We start from the raw sequence: 19,621 nt of genomic DNA on the forward strand, positions 1-19,621 counted from the left end.
TCAACACCAGTACTGTACCAAATACAGTATGTGTCACTCACACTAGAAATTTGTTTAAGGAATCTGGCAAGTGATATAAATAGGATCCCAAAACATCATATTTGTAATTCATGCCTGAAAAATATAGAAAAGCCCCCTGTGGTAACATTTAAGTTTGAATTTACATTGCAGAATATCATGTTTTACTATAAGAAAATGCAGTTAACATGTAAGTGGCTTTAATTAAAAAGATTAATGATTTTTTCCAGCCAATTTTATGCAAAGTTAGAATAATCCAAAATATTTTTTCCAAAAATAGCAGGTATAGATGCTGTTCAGTATCATACATCTAAAACAGGCTGAAACGTGACTTGTACCGACTGCTGAAGTTGTGTCTTGGTATCTGAGAATAGAAATCAGGTAGGCAAATATAATAGATTACCTATTACAAAAATAGTAGTAGTCTTTAAGTATAGAATACTGCTTAACTGTTGAAATGTAGGAAAAGTCAGCATTCTGTATGTTCAAGATACTAGTTTTTAATAGCAGCTGAATGATCCTATGGCAGAAACCACAGAACCTATTTTCTTGAAATATAAAAAAAAAAAAAAAAAAAAAATTCCAAAGTTGTCCTTTCCCTCCCAGTGTCCTAGTGTAGAAAAGGGAAAGTTTCCTGTATTTCAAGCATTTCTTGAGTCTTGGCTGAGGGAAGGGCTTTCTGGCGGACAGGAGTATAAATAGAGTCTTGGGGAAGGCTGTGAAGGGTCATTCCACAGCAAACCCACACGTTTCTTCAATGGCAGTTAGCAGCTTCTCATAGAGCTTCTCGTAGCTCTCATAAGGAGGAATGTCTATTCGGTTAAAGCTGTGGAGAAAAGGCAGAAAAGTCTCAGCTCCCCAGAATGTCAGGCATCACCCAGCAAAGTTCTGTTGCACTTCATTTATCGTGCGTGAAACAATGACAAAGCAATACTTAACAAGGCCAACAGAACTTCACAGATATAAAAGCAATCTCTAGTTTTCACACCTTTACTACTCTGTAATGGATAGTGTTTATTATGTCAGAAAAGGAGGAGGTGGGAAAGAAAAACAAACAAACAGACTGCTTAAAATATAGAGACAGCAAATTGATCTTATTCTATAGATCACAACAGAGGCCTGAAAAAGTCTTACCAGGTATGAGCTTTCGGCAAGTTGTTAGTGCTGGCATCAATTTGGTGTATTGTAAATAGTCGTGGGCCCGCAGCACCTGAAAATCCAGAAAAGATCTGTACTACTACTGTATGGCATAATATGAAATTTCTTTGTTGCACTGCAACAACAAAAAAGTAACTAAAACCATAAAAAGAGAGAAGCTGTGCAGAAAGAAAGGAGAAATCATAAACAGGCAGGATAAAAGAAACCTCAATGTGCTTATCAGACAGATTCCTCCTCTCCACCCACACAGGATAACTGTCCAGTTATTTAAATCACTGAAAGATTAAGAAGATAACGATGAATAAAATACCTGTTTTACACAGTGCACTATATATTTCTAACAGCTTTTAACTTAACTTCTCTCACCCTTCTTAGAGCACAAAACTTACACAGCTGTTTCTGTCATTTTATAACAGGAAGTAGTGGCCAATTCCATACAAATTCGATAAGAGTCAAAATACCAACTTTGTTAAATGAATCTGAGCATAGAGATCCCCTTATTCTCTCTGCTAAAAAGACTGCAGCACAGCAGTCTTTTAGACTTAGTGTTGTTGAAGATTTCGTAAAGAACAGAAGAGTCTACAAACATCCCAACCTTAGCAAACCTGGAATTCTTGCCTGAGTAGACAGACATTAAGAATATAACCCACAGGGTCAGTCTTTCTCCTGGGGACTCTCTGCTGTTAAATAAGAACGTGAACTTGTTGTGCTGTGTCAGTACAACTCGGTCCAAACCCTCACAACCTTTGTGTTCACATCAGCAGAAAAGCAGGCTTCGGTTGTTTTACTGGTACAGTCACACTGAGACATGCAGCGCAGATGAAGTTAAACCGGTGTTACTGCCATCTCCCAACAGCGTGTACACCCCAAATTGCGGTACAGGCACAGTCGACACATCAACAGTAGGGGTAAATTTAACTTGTAACTCTTCTGGGGTGGTTAACGGTTAACTAGGGTCTTAAAAAACTCCATATTCCTGAGCTTCTAATGCACCTGAATATTTTAGAGGTCAAGAACAGAAGAAAAAGAAAACAAGGACTTCTGTCTGATAATAAAGAAAAACAGATTTCTAGCGCAACTGGCTTTTCTCTGTTGCAGCTGTTATCATAGCATTTGTGTTCTGATGGAGTCTTCTATCTGTTAAAACAGTTTACGTTTCCCCTGGGCATTTTTCTTGTCTTGCGAGAGGGTAAAATAGGATAAACTTGCGTTAACAGAGCAGTATGGGTTGTGGCCAGAGCTGCGACAACAGACCCAGAGCTTTGACTGAAGTTCAGAAGACAGGTCGCTAATTAAGGTGATTGTTTCCGATCCCCGTGATTACGTGGCTCTCCCAATAAAAGCAGTCAGCATTAGGAAGTGCCTCTGCTGTCAGAATCACAGAACGCTGCATGTTGGTGTTTTCTGGTCCGAGAGCTGTACAGGTGATGAGGGCTTGTGAATTACAGAAACTAAAAAACAGGCTTCCACAGAAAACATAAGGAGAACCACACTAAGATCTCTTCTGATCAGAGCTTCTTGCCAGAGAAGGAAGTGCGTAATTTAAACAAAAGAGCCGTTTACAGATGAATAACAAGGTAATAAATACACAAAAAAGACTATTTGTGATTGTTCTCCATCAGACCATTAAAAACCACTCTTAAGAAGTCCCACTGCAGCCGGGTCAGGCTCCTGTGCAGCTGATGTTCCTGTGATGTGTCTACAGCCCCCTCCCAATACAGATTCGCAGTCCCTTCTGGAGAAGCCTCACCTTGTAGTGCCTTGAAGCCCTGCAGAGGCACTCGGGAGGAGCCAGTCACAAACTGGAGAAGTCGCGCTCTCCTCTCTTCATCAAAAAACTCCACAGCTTTCCAGAACCATTTCACGATGTTGCTGTCTGGGGTACAGTGTTTTAACCTAGTATTTGCCTTCCAGTCGTTAACATCAATTTTTCCTAGTCCACAAATGATGAGCTATAAATTAAAATTTAGAATTAAGTATTTCATCAATATAAAAATGGTTTTGAAGCTAGCCAAATGATAAATAACTGATACTGAAAAATCGTCAGATTTTATACCAAAGGCAAATTATAACCTCTCACTAATCTTCAGCAATGCAGAAATATAACTTCTCTATTTTTTAATGTTATCTTTGAGCACAATCCATTTCTTAAATGGCCTCTATTCAATTCTAAGAAAAAAATAATAAATCAACCATTTCATAAGCTTATATGTCAATTAAATAACAGAAGCACAAATTCTACATGTGTGAAAGTGCACACATCATTCATGTTTGACCTCGGTATTTCTTTCCAGAGCATGGCTGAGAGTACACTTTGGCTGGTCCAGCTCTGGACCCTCAAAAGTAATCTTGTTCTTGTCACACCACGTATGCAATACAAATGAAACTCCTCTCCTGATGAGGAGCTTTCAGCACTTCTAAAATAGAGTTCCACAATGGATCCACTTAAGCTCAACAGGAATGTGATTATGAAGACATTTGCTAGTGATTAAGAACACTGGATCATCCCCTGTCTTATTCTGCATCTGCAAAGTGATTCTAGGCTAACAGTATGGCTGGCTCACGCTGCTGTTCAATGAGAATATTCAGGCTAAAAGAAAAGCAATCACTGACATTCTAATACAGTGAACAGAAAAAAGCATGAATAATTTACCTTGTGACTATTTTGTATGGCAAAACCCTCAGCTCCGCAGCTAACAGATGGTATGTTAGAATTCAGTTTTCAAACAAGCTTGGAATCTATGGGATTCGCCTTGACAGGATATTGTTTGGATGCTGATCTTGACATTTTGTAGCCCATTTGTCAGTGACAGTACCAGTGAGCACCTTTCCTTATGCTGTATTTACGAGGCCATTTTAGTCTGGCATAACTCAGCTCTGCGAAACACAGAGCTGCCTGACACCAGTCAGGACCAGGAGCATGTGGCGGGAGGTGGAAGGGAATGACAGACTATTTTCCTGGCAGCACTGAATTTATTATCATGAAACTGCACCATGAGAAATATGCACCACGACCTCTGCTGGAGTAATGCTCTCCAAAAGGATCTGAGGTCACTGCAAGTGCTTCTCCGTAGGTTCAGCTGGGTCTGCGGGCATAGGAGAGGGTCTCCTACCACTTCTGCTGTTGCTACGAAGTGCTGCCTTGAGAAACACTCTCCTGGCTCTGAGTGGAAGGCACAGGCAGTCTCGGTGACTGCGTGACCTGCTCACTCCTTACAGTAACTGTATTTCTTGCAGCAGCGCACCTGCAAACCCCTAAAGCACTGGGGACACAGCTCTGCCTGTTACTCAGCTTCAGAGAAATGCCTTGGGCTTTCGCTGTTACACTTGACGACGTAACGTAACATTAGTGGACTGACCTCTAACTCTTTCTCATCAAACGTCTTCAGCAGATGTTGTGGGATTACTTCATTAAATCCCTTCTGTAGAGCCAGAAACTGAGCTTCAATTCCTCGTAAAAACCGCCAGTTTACATACAATCTGCAAGTAAGTGCAAATTGGTTTTGTGAAAGATGTATTCAAATACAATAAACCTGCAATTTATCCAGCCAGAAAATAATGACCTTACCGACAGGAATACACACACCACTACCACTTCGGGGAAAACAACAACATAACACTGTTAATTACTTCAAATAAGTAAAAGTTCCTCCCCACCATAGGAAATATAAAAACCTTGGAATAGATATTGATGTACCTGACGTATTCCTTTTTGTTTTCCTCTGTCACGGGGATGCTTTTGCCATTGGGTTTCAGTTCATGTTGAATAATTTCCCCATATGCGTTGTGTTCTACACAAAATGTGTGATCCAAGACCCCTGTGATATCATTCTCACTAGTGGAAAGAAATAAGCAAGTGACTCAGTGAAAACATATTCTGCAAATATATTACACCCATAATATATCTGACAGACATCACAATTCAGTTTTTCAATAGCATTTCAAATTACTGCTTGGAAGCAAAAGATGAACATACATTTTTGCTATATTTTAAAACCATTATCAACGTTTCAATGTTTTATTTTCATAACACATAACTGTTAATAATAGACAAAATTAATAAATTAAAATCTATGAACTGAACACTTTACAGTTCAGTAATTATCTGTCCCCCAACCCTCAAATTTGAATACCTTGAGCATATTAAGCCTTCAAAGAAGCTGAATTGTACAAGAAAGGTGTTTCTTAAGTCTGCCTGAGCAGGATATCAAAATATAGTTCATTTCTTTTCAATTGAATTTAGGAACATTATCACATGTTAACGGAGACAGAATTCTAACACTAACACATAATACACGGTACGTACAGGATCCAGACTAAGCTGTTATGAAGATCAGGGTCAACCAACTCCATATCATCCAGAGTAATTGGCTTCCCCAGCAACTGCTTATAGAAAGGCAACGTGAAGCCCCCGTCAATATAGTGTCCGTGAAACACAGCCATCCCCATTATCCGTCCAACAAAATGGAAATACGATAAGTGTTCCTAGAATTGAAAGAAGAGACTAAGCCATTCAGCTAAATAAGACATCCAGGTTATATCTCATGAATATTAAATAAAATGTCAATACAAAGAAAAAACCCCAACACATCCAGATCTTTTTGTTTTGTTTGTTTATACAGAGCACATTGAATATACTGCTTCCAGGCCAGAAGTCTTACTACTAAGAATCAAAATAAACTTAATTTCTCCCAAAGGAAACACAAATTGACATTTTACAGAAAATTAAGAACACATTTGAGAAGTTTCTTTGAATTTGTGCAATAATATGACAATTTCTTTTTAGTACTGCTCAGTCTCAAGCAATACTAATGTGAGAATTAGGTTCCTCACTCTCCAGATGTATTTAAATTCTAGTCAGAAAACAATCATTTACAGAACTCCTGTTATGAGTCATACCGGGTTGACTGCAGAGTCTGGGTTGATTTGCAGTGTATAGATATCATCTCGGGAATATTGGAAGAGACCATAATATGGATTCAGCATTTCATGGGACAATAGGTAGAGCCACTCCCTGAAGAGAAAAAAATAATTCATTGTTTACTTTAGACAAATGCATTCCTACACTGAGGATCTTTTCAAAATAGTATGATTTTATCAAATCTTAGCGTTAAACATAAATGTGAAAAAAGTTCTCTGAACATGCTTAAATAAGGCTGAAATCAGAATTATTTTTATTGGTTCAGTAACTGCATAGCCCCTGACGACTGACATATTTCCCAGCTTTCCAAGATCTTTCTCCAGGTTACTTATTTCCAAGAGAGTTTCTGACTGTGATTATCCTTCATCCATTACACACTGTGACAAGAAAGACACCATGTGTTCTATTGACTGTACTACAGAGATGTTTGAGTCAAAGCTTTGCAAACCTGTGAAGACACAGGCAGCACAACAGCCTGGGTGCCAGTGGTCATTTGCTATCCACCAGCAGCAGATGTAGGGGAAGGGCTGTTAGGGAGCATCATCTGCACTTTGCAATAAATACTAATGGTAAAAAAATGCAGTGCAATGTAAACAATGAACACTCCTAAATGAGTCAACACTAGCTTAGGATAGATCCACACACTAGAGGTGGGGAATGTTTTCACTGAAGTAAAACCAGCATCTGTGCGCTTGGCCAGTACAATTCCTAACGCTGTTTTAACATGTGAAGAGTATCTTTATACAATCAAGAAATGTCACTTTTTACGAGCAGGTGAAAAATAATCTCATGGACTCCTGACAGACTTTAGTTCCCTACTAACTTCTAGTTTTTAACATCTTCCTTCAAACAGTAGTGACAATTTGCAATGAAGCATATTTTTTGATCAAAGTTATGCCACAAAGCCAAGTATTTAGTGGTATAAATTCTCAGATACCCAAGCTTTACTAGCCAAAGAAAAATACAGTAATTTCAATAGGTACCAAAAGCCTGTCCCATGTATATGATAGATGTCTGATGCGATCTGTAACATGCACTTTGATTTATTTGCAATGAATTACTTCTTTTTTTTTTGATGCAGTTTTTCCTTTAAAAGACCATCTGAAAATATATTCTTCAGACATACACTCTGTTACAGAAATAAATATAAGTCAGGATAATGTAAAGAGAAACAGGGGTGATACAAGGCTGGTTTAGGATGGTGCGGGGGAAGAGACAGAGGACAGACTATTTACCTGGCAACACCTCCATAATCAAGGCCTTCCTCCCCACGAAATTTTATCATTAGTCGTTTCCACAGGTCTTTTGGCCTCATCTTCATGACTTGCCTGTAGGATTCCTGTAAACACATAACACTTCCTCTTACTAACTGCTATTTCAGATAAGAAGCTACTACTTTTTATTAGAAATGGAGTCTCGGACTCCAATTCCAAAGGGGATACTATTAAAGGGGATATCATTTTCCTAGATATTAACCAGTTTCTCAAATCACAGGCTGTTACTTAGTTTTCTACAAACGTGATAACACTTGTTAAATAAAACTGATATGTGAGAAGAACCACCTTCCATTAAATTTCCAGAGATGTCCAGTGATCCAAATTTTCTCTCTCTCATTCTCACATATCTTATAAAAAAATTGAAATCTATTTCAGTAAACTCCTTTTGTTTTGCATAAAGGCTCACAATTTTTGCAGTGTGAAAAGCCAACAGTGGAGCTTCTACTCTGGGTATAATGCACGTGCAAACCTTCAGCAAGCATCTTAAGAACAGAAGCATCAATGCCATCTGAGTAGATCTACAGAATTATTCCTCTATCAATAAGACTTCACCAAGAAAACATAAAAAGAAAGCTCAAAGAGGCAAAACTAATGCTAATTTTAAAAAAGCAACTAAAGCAAAAATGTCCAGTTCTTATTTATGTCCAGTATCGCTGCCCTAATCTTCAGCTTTGCAGAAGAGAAGAGGGAGGTGTGTCTGGGACCCAACACGCTCAACTTAGTTTTCAGGAGAACATATAGTTTTCACTGCAGTACAGCAGCCTTTCTCCCCTTCTGTTTTAGCTGGTTATGAAGCGATTTGATTGTCTCCAAAGGGAAGACCAACACAAATCTTTCCTGGCTGGGAAAAAACTGTGACAACACAGTGGGTCTATCAAGTTTGTGGGTGGGGTAAAAATGCAAGAGGGATGGGTGGGATGGGTGATAAAGTTCTCAAGAAGACAGACTGTTCTGCAGAAAAAGTCAATGAATTATAACTGCGTTTAATCAATTCAGTGGAATTATTCTGCTGAGTAATGTCACAAAATAAAATGCAGACATCCCAGGTCGTTCAAAAGCCTAGACGATTCATAAAATTTGTCTGATTTGGGGTTGGGGGGAATCAACTTGAATTGAGAGAGATTCTAAGTAATCCAAACTGCAAAGATGAATGCTATTCAATAGTAATCTTATGTAAGTTACAATAGATCAAAGATCACTAATCATTTCCATTTGTAGCATTCCCTCTGTAACAGACGTTAGCGTTCTTATATTCAAGGAAGAAGTGAGACACTATCTTGAAATACATGAAGTGCTTGGACCCTCTCCTCAGTCCCTGATGAACACTCCGTACATCTCAAGCCACCTCACTTTTCTTCTCTACAGGGTAAATACATCTACTTTAATTATACAACTTCTGAACATCCCCTTAAAATGCTTCCTCTTCCCATTCACCACCTGTAAAATTCCAGCTTTAATTCCAGACTTCACAATTTCATTTGACTGAATGACTTCTTGAGACAGTTATGAAGAACCCTCCTCCCCTCAATGTTAAGAAATGGGTCAAACTCCCAAATTACCTCAAAAATCTCTTCCCTGGAGACCTCAATACGACAATGGCCGGCTTGAGGTTGCTGCTGTGACAGCTCTTGCCTGAGGATCTTGAGTTTCTGCACGAGGTCTCGCTTGTAGCGCGGCACGGTGAGACACTCAGCCTCGTCGGGGAGCTGGCACAGGGACACCACCTGCTGCTGCTGCTGGTGCTGCTGGTCCTTAAGTTGATTCTGGCGACTAGCAACACACACAGTTGTTTGTGGACATTCACATTATATGTCCCCGATTCTCCTCATATGTTTCTTAAAGCTTAAGTCTTTGTAACTAACCTACTTCCAATTTACTATGATTGTTACTGTGATTACGCTAAAAACGTCCAGGTCCAGTAAAAAAATAGCTTCAGAGGGATTTTATCCTGACTAAAGACATATGCTTCTGTCTTTGTTGGCAACTATCAGTTATTTTTAGGGCTTGTTATTTCTATTAGCGCTACTCTACAAAGTATGTAAAAGGTTACAGCGCTACATAATAAGGTATTATCCATACAATTTTACTACTAAGCTGCTGACAATGAATTTCTCAGATACCATTGCTGTATTTTCTTTGCGTGTTTTGCCTTCCTCCATTTTAAGATTCAGGGCCCTGCCAAACACTGTGCCTCTAATCTACACTCAATACCATCGCCTGTTTTAAATGGCTTGTCTGAAAAAGAGTAAGCTTACAAAAAGCTGTTTGTACTGGCAGCCTGGCAGGGACCTTGTCCCTTGTACCTGGCCTAGTCTGGACCACAGGAATGTGGGAGTTCACATGTAACTAATTGGCACAGATAAACAAGTATTTTTACTAGCAATTCTAAGAGATCTTGTAAATCTAACTTCTTACTAGTAAAAGTAAATTAATCGTGTTGCACAGATGTCCTCTCTTGTGCTGTTTCTTGTACGCAGTAAGCGTATATCTTTATAGCTTTTTAGTATGGCATTTCCAAACAACACAGGATAAAAGCTGTATTTTACTGAAACCATGAGAAGAATATCTCTGTGTGGAACACGTTAGAGTACCCTGAATTTACTGGATAAATAAGAAAGGTTAAAATTCAGAATGTTTTCCAGTGGAATGTTAATAAATTGTTTTTTTCAACATCAAAGACCAAAAAATATTAGACGGAATCAAACACAGTTTTAATATATTTTAAGATTTCAGCCTATTGTCTGTTTTGAAACAAGGTCTACTAGAAAGCTCTCCTGGCCAACCGACTCCAGCAGCCTTTTCCACAGGAACACTCAGAATTGGCAATTAAAGAAAGCGGAAAGAGGTGTTCCCAGTTTGCCTTGTGTTTCTGACAGCTATTCTGTTATTTGCAAACCTTCTATTTAAAGCAATTTTGCACAAACCACCCTCAAGGGAAACTAACACCAGGTGACCAGGAAATCTTTATCAGTAGTCTTACAAGCCTAACATTTAGAAACCACTGCAATGGCACACATTGTAGATCACTTCAGCAATAACTCAAAACTTAGTATTAATACCTCTTTGCTCCTGGGCCCTAAAGAGGGAATCATGCACAGAAATCCTACTTTGTACTATGCCCTAGGACACAGAACTGCAGGAGTTAGCTCAATCCATTTTGTTGGTTTCACTGTGGTTTGTTGGGTGGGTGTCAAGAGGATGGGGCCGGTCTTTTTACAGTGGTGCCCAGTGACAGGACAAGAGGAAATGGGCACAAACTTGACCATAAGAAGTTCCATCTAAACATGAAGAGGAACTTCTATACTTTGAGGGTGGCAGAGCCCTGGAAGAGGCTGGCTGCCCAGAGAGGTGGTGGAGTCTCTGTTTCTGGAGACATTCCAAATCCACCTGGACACATTCCTGTGCAACCTGCTCTAGGTGGACCTGCTTTGGCGGGGGGGGGACGACTAGATGATCTCCAGAGGTCCCTACCAACCTCATATCATTCTGTGATTCTGTTGTTTGCATCTGGTTCCTGGCTCTATGTCACTTGTACTATGTGCACGGTCATTTCTTTTCACTTGTGACTCGTTTTAAATGAGTCTCACTTAAACTGTATTTACTTGATACACAAATTAAAGCAAAATCCTTGTTCTGTCTTCTGAACTTTCTAATTCCATAAGGACAAACATATGAAAATACTCCTTGTATATGCCTACCAGAGAAGGTCGTAACTATATACTGAAGTGAGCATTTATTCATACTACCTGTAATAGTAGGAAAGAGACAGTACCCTGAACACAAAGTGTCAGCCTTAAAGAAAATGTCATCTCTGAAACCAGCACGAGCTTGAGATCTATGCATCAAATTAAACCAATGTAAAATAGGGCAGTACTAGGAGGAGAAAAATGAAATGCCATCCTCTATATTAGACTACAAATAATCAGTGCGGTATTAGCTAAACCATCTGCAGTGCTTAAAGTAATTAAATCTAATTTCTTAGTTTGTTTTCACAGCTGAATGACTGTGCTTGTTTCTGTACAGTGCTTTAAGGATATAGCTAAGTACTTTTCAGGTGCCGTAACTATCAAAACCTAACACAAACTCTTAGCCAATATTTCCAAACAGAACTGGGTAACAAGTTTGATTATTTTCATAACTTATAACATCATCACTGGAAGAACAAACTGCTTTACTCGGCTCGATTAGAAAAGTCAGTATCGCTGACAGTAAACATTTTCTTATGCCTTTGAACCTAAAACACTATCACACCCATCCCACCCAAATACTAAACTTATTTCTCAGATAATTTACAAAATGACAGGCCCCAAGGCAAACTGCTTTACTTTTTTTTTTTTTTTTTAATAACAACAATTAAGGAGGTGGACTTAAGGGAAGGCAGGGGAGGGGAAAAAAAAAAAAAAAACAACAAACCAAACCAGAGAAAGCTTTCACATATCCTGTTTGGCGCAATAAAAGAATAAACACCAGAAAAGATTTATCAGGCAGCAGACTTTGCTGATGACACTGTTGGTTGAATTTCTGAAATCCCTCCCTAATGAAAGACAGATGTACAAATGAAAAAACTTAAGCATGCTTAGTAGTACTTTCAGTTTAAAGAAAAGCGAAATGGTTCTATGATTCTGGAACTTGAAAGTCAAATTGGATTTTCCAGATAACAAAGCTACTTGCCCTCCATCACACATGCAGGACTAGCCACCAGATCCTACTGCCGTTTAAAGCTACCTGTGAAGGACAGTATTTCAAATATAATCCAGTTGATGGAATTTTCTATAGTTTAAGATTTGCACTGTTATAACTAAGAGGGTCTGAAGTTTTTATTCAGCTAAAACATCTAAATCTGAATTAATTTAATGAACTTTTCTGTGTTTAAAACACACACACGCTCCTCCACTGATAAGCTGTTTTTCAAGACCATGTCCATTTGAAGCTACCAATCGAAATTCCGCTAAAATTAGTAGTGATTTTTTTTGTTTTAAATTAAAAAAAAAAAAGAATCACAAGTACAATTGTATACATATTTGTCAATATTTAGACTCTTCTCCCTCTTCAGCTGTTAAGTTCAGATGTATACTGGGCAGACAAGGCTAGCCAGCTTTTATGTATTACACAAAAGATATGTTGACCTCCTGAATGTTACTTTCCATTCCTCGGTTTTGTGTCTTTTCAGTGCTTGTTCCCATTATTCTTTCCTTCAGCTTTTCTTCCCAATGATTCACTTCCTTAAAAGGACTATTCCTTCTACTTACTCCTTGCCCGGGGCTGCAGGCCCTTCCATCTAACCAGCTCTTCATTGTTTCTTCCACTTAACACCTACTCAATACTTTACAGGTGTTTCCCAAGAGTATTAAAAGGTGTTAGTAGGAAAAACAATAGAGAAACTACCGAATAGCTTGGGCAAACCGATAGCTATGTCTACAGCAAAAAAAGAGAAATGTTTGTTTGCTTATTTGGGTTCCATTTTGGGTAGAAAATCCCCCAGTGTGAAATGAGTGTCTAGGGAATAAAAACCAAGAGCCAGAATTCTTTTGAGTTTCCCCTTCTCTTAAAAACTGCAATATGAAAATGTGATATCAAAACACTAAGGCAAAAAAAAATACAGTTCCTATTTGATTTTTATTTTTCTTTAATCTGAGTTTAATTATTGGGGTCTTATTTTGAGAACATCTCAACTAGTCCTACTCTAAAACTGAAGGTAACGAGGTGAATTGTTTCTCCTTTATTCCAGAAGAATAGCTGGGCACTTGTGCACCCAGTATTAACTCATCAGTATTTCACCACTGCCTATTAAATGTACCTTGCATTTTAAGACAAGTACTCCATAACCGAAATTAGTATGACATATAAGAAAGAGGAAAGAAAGTGTCTCTCTTGCTGTGAGAAAAAAATTCTATGGGCCAGTCTTTTCCACCGGACAGCACTTGCTTCTCCCCCCTGGTGCTCCCAGCTCCCATAATCACAACACCCACATTCCTGCCTAAATGCTGCTAGAGACTTTTTTTTCCAAGAACAATCAAACCTGTTTTCTTTGCTGTGTGACAAAGTAAGTTGGTAGTGTGTTAAACTACAATGCTTTAAATACCACTGAATAGCAGAATACATCTTGACATAAAATCTAGCACCCCTCAAGAGTCACTTTCTTTCCCCTATAACCTTCAACATGTGTCAGAGACTTAAAACTTACTTTAAGACTAAATGCAAGTTAGCAGATAGCCGTGGATCCGTAAACTGCGTTGTCCTGTTGTTATGGTCAACAAAATAAACTCTGCCTGTTGCTGTATTTCGGATCTCCCATCCAGGAGGCAGTGGACCAAGCTCTTCACAATTGATGTTGCTAAGATCCCTGTGAAAACAAATATAAAATGAAAAATACCTCAGCGTTTGGCCTCTGAGCCAAACAAGCGTAAATGTAACAGAACAATTCCATGAAGTCTGAGAAAATGTATTGTTTCAGAAACTTGATCTGTTCAGCTGGAATCTCTACTCCCAAGGTGCAAGCCCACCAAAGAAAAAAACACACACCCCAGAACACATGCCGTGGGGAAAAAAATTCTTATCAAATAACCTTAATTTCTACAAACTAACTTCAGATGTTAAATTAATACAGGCTTAAAACAAAAATAAAGACCACTGCCATATTTGCCAAAATGGAATTGCAGTTCTACACCAATTCTGACAGAAAACATTTTTAAACCAACATTAGTCATGTAAGGAACTCTGAATCACACTTTAAAAACTCCTACAAAACAAAACTATATTTCTGAAGAGTTATACTTTCCATGAAGAATTATGCATGGGATATGTGTGTATTCCACAGCCAGTTTCGCTCCAAAACCCCAAGTGCTAGTGGGAAGCAAACAGCTCTCCAATAAAATATTTAAAATAAAGTACTATATGAACAATGACTCAGCTCTGCCCTGAGCAGAGATCACTTAATGGGTCTCAGGAAAATTCTGCTGAAGTCAGGAAGACGTAGATTCTTTCTGGAGGTTCACCGAATACAAATACTAGTCTTCAAAAACGTATATTTATTCATTTTTCATGTATATAATCCACACCTCAGATACCTTTAAAAAGAGCTGCACTTGACAGTGTGAGGTGTAAGTCTTCAGATCTCCCAGTACCACATGAGTTGACAGGAGGAAAGAGCCAAGGACCAGAATGGCTAAAAAGATGCCATCTTCAGGGACCCAAAAGGCTGAGAAGCCACTAATGGAAATACAAGGCTCTAGAATTGAATTTCTGCTGATATTACCCATATACACACTGCTGCTGAACTGCAGGGTGTATTTTTATTAACTAAATGACTATGGCACGTTAGCATAAAAATACAATATTCCTTAGAAATGACAAACTCTATCTTCATACAAACAGCCAAATTTTGTTCTCAGTGACGCTCGTGCAGTTTCTGCTGCCACACCTAAGGCCAGTGCTAACTTGGATTTCATACAAAACTGTTACACTGCAAATTTAAGGATTAGATCTAATGTAATTTCTTTTTTTTTAGGTAAGTCTAATTTCTAGTTTTGTATAATACACAAGTCATGGACTTCCTAATGCCCAACTGCCAGCTGTATCACCCCTCAAGCCTACAGATAAGGCACCAAAGCAAAGTATATTCTTGTAACACAAAAGTAGTAACAAAAATAAAAGTATCACTGGAAAATGCAATGTAGTTATGGTCATGAGGCACTTCATCCTTCCCGGGATATCCAAAACCCACTTCCATGGGAATGAACACCAGCAGCAACTGACAAAGTTGCTACAATTCTCCTAAATGCCAACACTGGCTGCCAATTTCAAACTGCACACACTGTTTTAGACCACCATCCCCACACTTCAGGAGGCAATCATTTTCAACAGGATTTCTTTTCCTTTTTGCTTTTATAAGAACAATTAAAAGCTAACAATAGTTTTCCGGTTATCCCTTTTCAAACACATCAGAAGTAATCACATGTACAATATGTACACATTTGTATCATGTAAATAAGGACACTGAACTAAAAAGGACACTAACTTTTGATTTATTTTCTCCTAAGTGTTGAGACAGCCACAACAGAAGTAGCAGTTTGAGTATTTTAATCACAGGTCAGTCTCTTTCAGCTTCTCTACCTGTTTGCCACTCTCCCCCAAATTATTTCTCATTATATGCTGCTAACGAGGTGCTTGAGAGCATATATGATTGCTCTAGAAATATCAGTATTAGAGCATTAATACAGAAAATAAATACTCATTTATGCTCTGTAACAGGAAACCTGCTGTAAAAAGCTTGCGTGTTTTTAGATGTTTGCTACTATACTCAGATGGAAAACTTTCATTTTTTTAAAGAGGCCCAAAATCCTGGCACTTCAAACACAGCTCACTATTTCAGCTCCCAGGCTTTTTATGACGCAGTATCTCCAATTAGTTTCTTTAAAATGTACCAAGTTTCCCATTCCTTGAGTAAATTACATTTGGTAGTCTGAACACGGAATAATAATTTTCACAGACAAGTAAATTTAAGCTAATTTGATGATGAGACTGTAGTTCACTACAAATAGTGTGTCTAAACATAGAAGGGGCATCCTCTAGATTTTCCAGGTTTTCATTTTTGTTTGCTCCTCCATCAAAAATGATCACATTTGTCTCGCCTATTTGTCATAAAGTTTGTTCTTCATAATTTTATGTTGACAATTTCTCAGGTCTTGTTAACTTCCAGAGCCTGAATTAAAAAACAAAGCCAACTCAATTTTCACTGAAGTATCTCGATAAATCTAGATGTTTGGGAGGGCTCAGATCCTACTTTCTGTTTGATTATTTTGCAGAGTATTAAAATCTGGACTTGGCTATAATTCATATGCAAGATCTAGAAGCAGTTAACTATTTCAAACTACCACGGGAATTTATTTCTCGATTCTCCATCTCTGCATTAAAATAACAATTTGAAGAACTGAGACACTAATCTATTTAGATTAATGACTTGTTAAAATGGTATATTGGGGCCAAGAGTCAGAAATATAATATTAGAGAAAACTCTGAGGAGAGTACTGCTTAAACTATTTTGTTTTGACACCTTAAAGATACTTTCATTATTTCTTACCTGGGTACTCTCGGATCATGCCATGTGCTAACACCAGTCTGAGTATGCAGAAAATAGACCTGACCTTGCTGCGTTGTCCTTTGCTCTGTGAAATAAAGATAAATTAATAACTGTAAGAACAAAAAGTGCAATACAAAAACTCACAGACTGATTTCCCCAAACTAAGGAATCAATAGGATTTTATGTATGAGAAAACACAAGCCATTTTCTCAGTTTCTTGGGAGACCTAAAATTCAAATATTTTAAATTGCATACCGTATCCTTCAGGTAAATCGGGAGGAGTGTGCAAGTGTGTCCTGCTCATGTAATTTCTGTGCCTCTGTGACCTTACTCTCCTCTCTGCCAGCCGAGGATCCGACGACTGCCCGCAGGTCGCACCGTTTGTTCCCGTAATTGGAGTGTTCTCGTCCACAAAACAGCTCAGCGGCCTGCCCGGACTGGAGTATTCAGATGCTGGCCTGGGGGAAAAAACATGAAAAATTGCATTGCTGACTGGACAGGGCTACACAACACACTTGATGGAAGGTCTCCGGGAATCTTTGTGGATAGAAGCTTCACCTAGGGCCTCTTGGGAAGTCTTTGTGGACGGCAGAACTGCGCAGTTGACTTGTGGAGCAGGACACCTCGATGACAGGCAGAAAGCTTCTGTTTGGCACTCACTGGTTCACCCCAGAGTAATTAATAAACCTCCTCACCTATCTGAGGGTCTGACCTAACATTTAGTATATGATGTTGCAGTATCAAGATCATACGCTCACATGAGCGGTTCCCACCTTAAACAGAGTGCTAAGAGAAAAAAATATTTGCTTTTTTTTTTTTTTTTCCCCCACAATGAGCAGCGTACAGCCCAGACTTCAGACTTTCCCACCTTGCCTTCCTATGGCTGAGGAAGCAATCAGGCCTTGTTATTCCTTCTAATTTTTAGGAAAGGTTATTAGGCGAGGATGGTGATGAAGGGCTACCTAAGAAAAAAAAAAGTTGTTCTTGAGAGCTCGACTGCAAGAGGAAACATTCAATTATGTAGTTTCATATCTCAATGCTGCTTTCAAAAGTATTTAAAATAGGTTAAAGGGGGATTGATAAGGTCACAGGAAATTCCCCAAACAGATTATATATTTTGCATTTGTTTTTCTACTGTAAATGTATCTAGAGCTTAGAATAAGTATTTTAACATACCAGGAAAAATACAAATAAGGTACTGAACAGCTTTTTAATTTACCTCACTCACTTGAAAACTGCAAATATATATCAGACCTGGCAGCATTAACAGTTCAGATTATTTTAAGTCAAATATATCCATACAGAGACTGCAATAATTTTTATGGAGGAGGGAAGAGACAGTCTGCAGACACAGACTGTCTGCAGACGAGTCCGAAAAATACGCAATGACACCGTCTGCAGTTCAGGTAACGGCAAAACTGTTTTGAGGAACAGCTTCGCAACACATATCTAAGGTTATTAATAAAGGTGACTGTAATGTTTTTGAAGCATGCTCTGAAACAATAAGCTTTAAAAGTTCTGGATTACTGGTGATAATTATGGTCATAGCATGTACATAGACAATGTCTGTCAGCTAGTCATGATCTCTTTTCTTCATTCCTTACGATGTCTGCACATTGTAATGTCTGTATTTATAAAGTTCTACCATAGCAGCTCCACATGAAAGCAAAGATGCTAGTATTAGGGGAGGAAAAAAAAATAATCTAACCACAATGATTCTTCTGAGTTAAATATTAGGCAGACTGAAGGAGTAAGAAAGATGCTAGAGAAGAAAAGCATACAGCATTTTTAGAGTGACTCGAGGGAGGGCTGAATACCCTGTTAGAGCCACTTAGAATTGCTTGTGCTCAGCACTCCTGGTCAGCAAGCAAACTTCTTCATAAACAGTCTCCTAAATAATTTCTTACCGTGTTGGTCGCTCCCACTGAGTTGTTCGTGTAATATGATTTAAATATTGGATCCTTCCAGAAGCAGTCCTCCGCTCCTCCCACCTAGAATTCAGACATTGAGAGATAAGGCAACGAGTGGTATTTCCAGGAAACCAGGGCACAAAACGTTTCCAACATAAATGCCAACTCAGGAAGACCTACACTATTATGAATCGTGTTAGTTGATCAAGGTAACAGGAAACAACTGGAAGTTCAACTCAGAATTTATTTTATATATTCTTTTCTTGGAACCAGGCATATCATTAACAATATCACACCTTCATGTTCAATAACTATTTGTATTCTAATTAAATCCAAATAGCCATATAAAGAAACTTCTTGAAAACATCATGTTTAATAACGCATTTAACATCTTTTGACCACCAATTCTAGTAAGTGCTTTCATAGTATCTTCATGCACTACTTGCTTTCATTAAAAAATCACCTTCAAATAACATGACTTTTTAAATTTTTATTACTTTTGCACTCCAAAATACACAAGGCTATACAGCTAGCTTTGCAGTTACACAATTAAGTAAGTGATATTTATACAGGGAACATTTTGAAGTGAAATTTTAGAAGCATTTTTAAAATTTTTTTTGACTTCTCCGGACTGCAAATTAACAAAAGAATGCTGTTTAGATGATAATTTATGTTTTGAAATTCATCATCTGAAAAATCAGTTTCTCCTGTCTTTACCTGCCAAGAATCACATTCAGAAGGTCTGTGTTTGCTCTGAAAAAGTTGATGACAGCACCAGAGCCTAAAACAGAGCATTTTTCTGTATTCACAAAACTGTTTTAGGTGTTAATGATGTCATTAACTCTCACAGGGACAAATCAAAATCCGAAACCGGGCTTTGGCAGGTAAATACAGCAAGAACTCAGGCTCCATTACCTTTTCCAATCATGATTTACAAGGAAGAAAAAGTGATCCATGTTTGTAGTAGTGTATAGCTCTGCACAGTGCTGCAGAAGGTGGCCAGGCCTGTGTGCTCACTACCTTGCTACAAAACTACTACATGGATGAAGTCAGTTTACTGGCAGTGATTTAATATTATATTAGTTTATCAGTTTTATAATTTGAAAGACATATGTTTTCTTACATATGTTCTTCTTATATGTTTTCTTCTTTCTTTCTTCTTTCTTAAGTATATTTTTTAGCACATTTACTCATATATATGCCACCTCCCGTTTTTCGAGACAAGAGTCAAACTTAACTATTTTCTGTGTATCTTGCT

At 38.2% G+C, this 19,621-nt stretch overlaps 1 protein-coding gene across 1 annotated transcript in view; it reads right to left on the reverse strand.

Annotated features, from left to right (window-relative positions):
• Positions 1-505: 505 nt before the first annotated feature.
• The window catches only part of SMURF2 (SMAD specific E3 ubiquitin protein ligase 2), a gene marked incomplete at its 5' end in the record, with an annotated part of 34,150 nt that continues 15,034 nt past the window's right edge, over positions 506-19,621 (reverse strand). The window contains 13 exons of the mRNA XM_074160377.1: positions 506-844; positions 1,153-1,228; positions 2,927-3,128; positions 4,536-4,656; positions 4,874-5,011; positions 5,483-5,661; positions 6,076-6,190; positions 7,333-7,436; positions 8,934-9,144; positions 13,559-13,717; positions 16,454-16,538; positions 16,709-16,911; positions 18,361-18,444. Coding sequence (XP_074016478.1) covers positions 745-844; positions 1,153-1,228; positions 2,927-3,128; positions 4,536-4,656; positions 4,874-5,011; positions 5,483-5,661; positions 6,076-6,190; positions 7,333-7,436; positions 8,934-9,144; positions 13,559-13,717; positions 16,454-16,538; positions 16,709-16,911; positions 18,361-18,444 — 1,777 coding nt within the window. The remainder of the gene's footprint in view (positions 845-1,152; positions 1,229-2,926; positions 3,129-4,535; positions 4,657-4,873; positions 5,012-5,482; positions 5,662-6,075; positions 6,191-7,332; positions 7,437-8,933; positions 9,145-13,558; positions 13,718-16,453; positions 16,539-16,708; positions 16,912-18,360; positions 18,445-19,621) is intronic.

Source organism: Numenius arquata, chromosome 17 (assembly GCF_964106895.1).
Source record: "Numenius arquata chromosome 17, bNumArq3.hap1.1, whole genome shotgun sequence".
NCBI lineage: Eukaryota > Metazoa > Chordata > Aves > Charadriiformes > Scolopacidae > Numenius > Numenius arquata.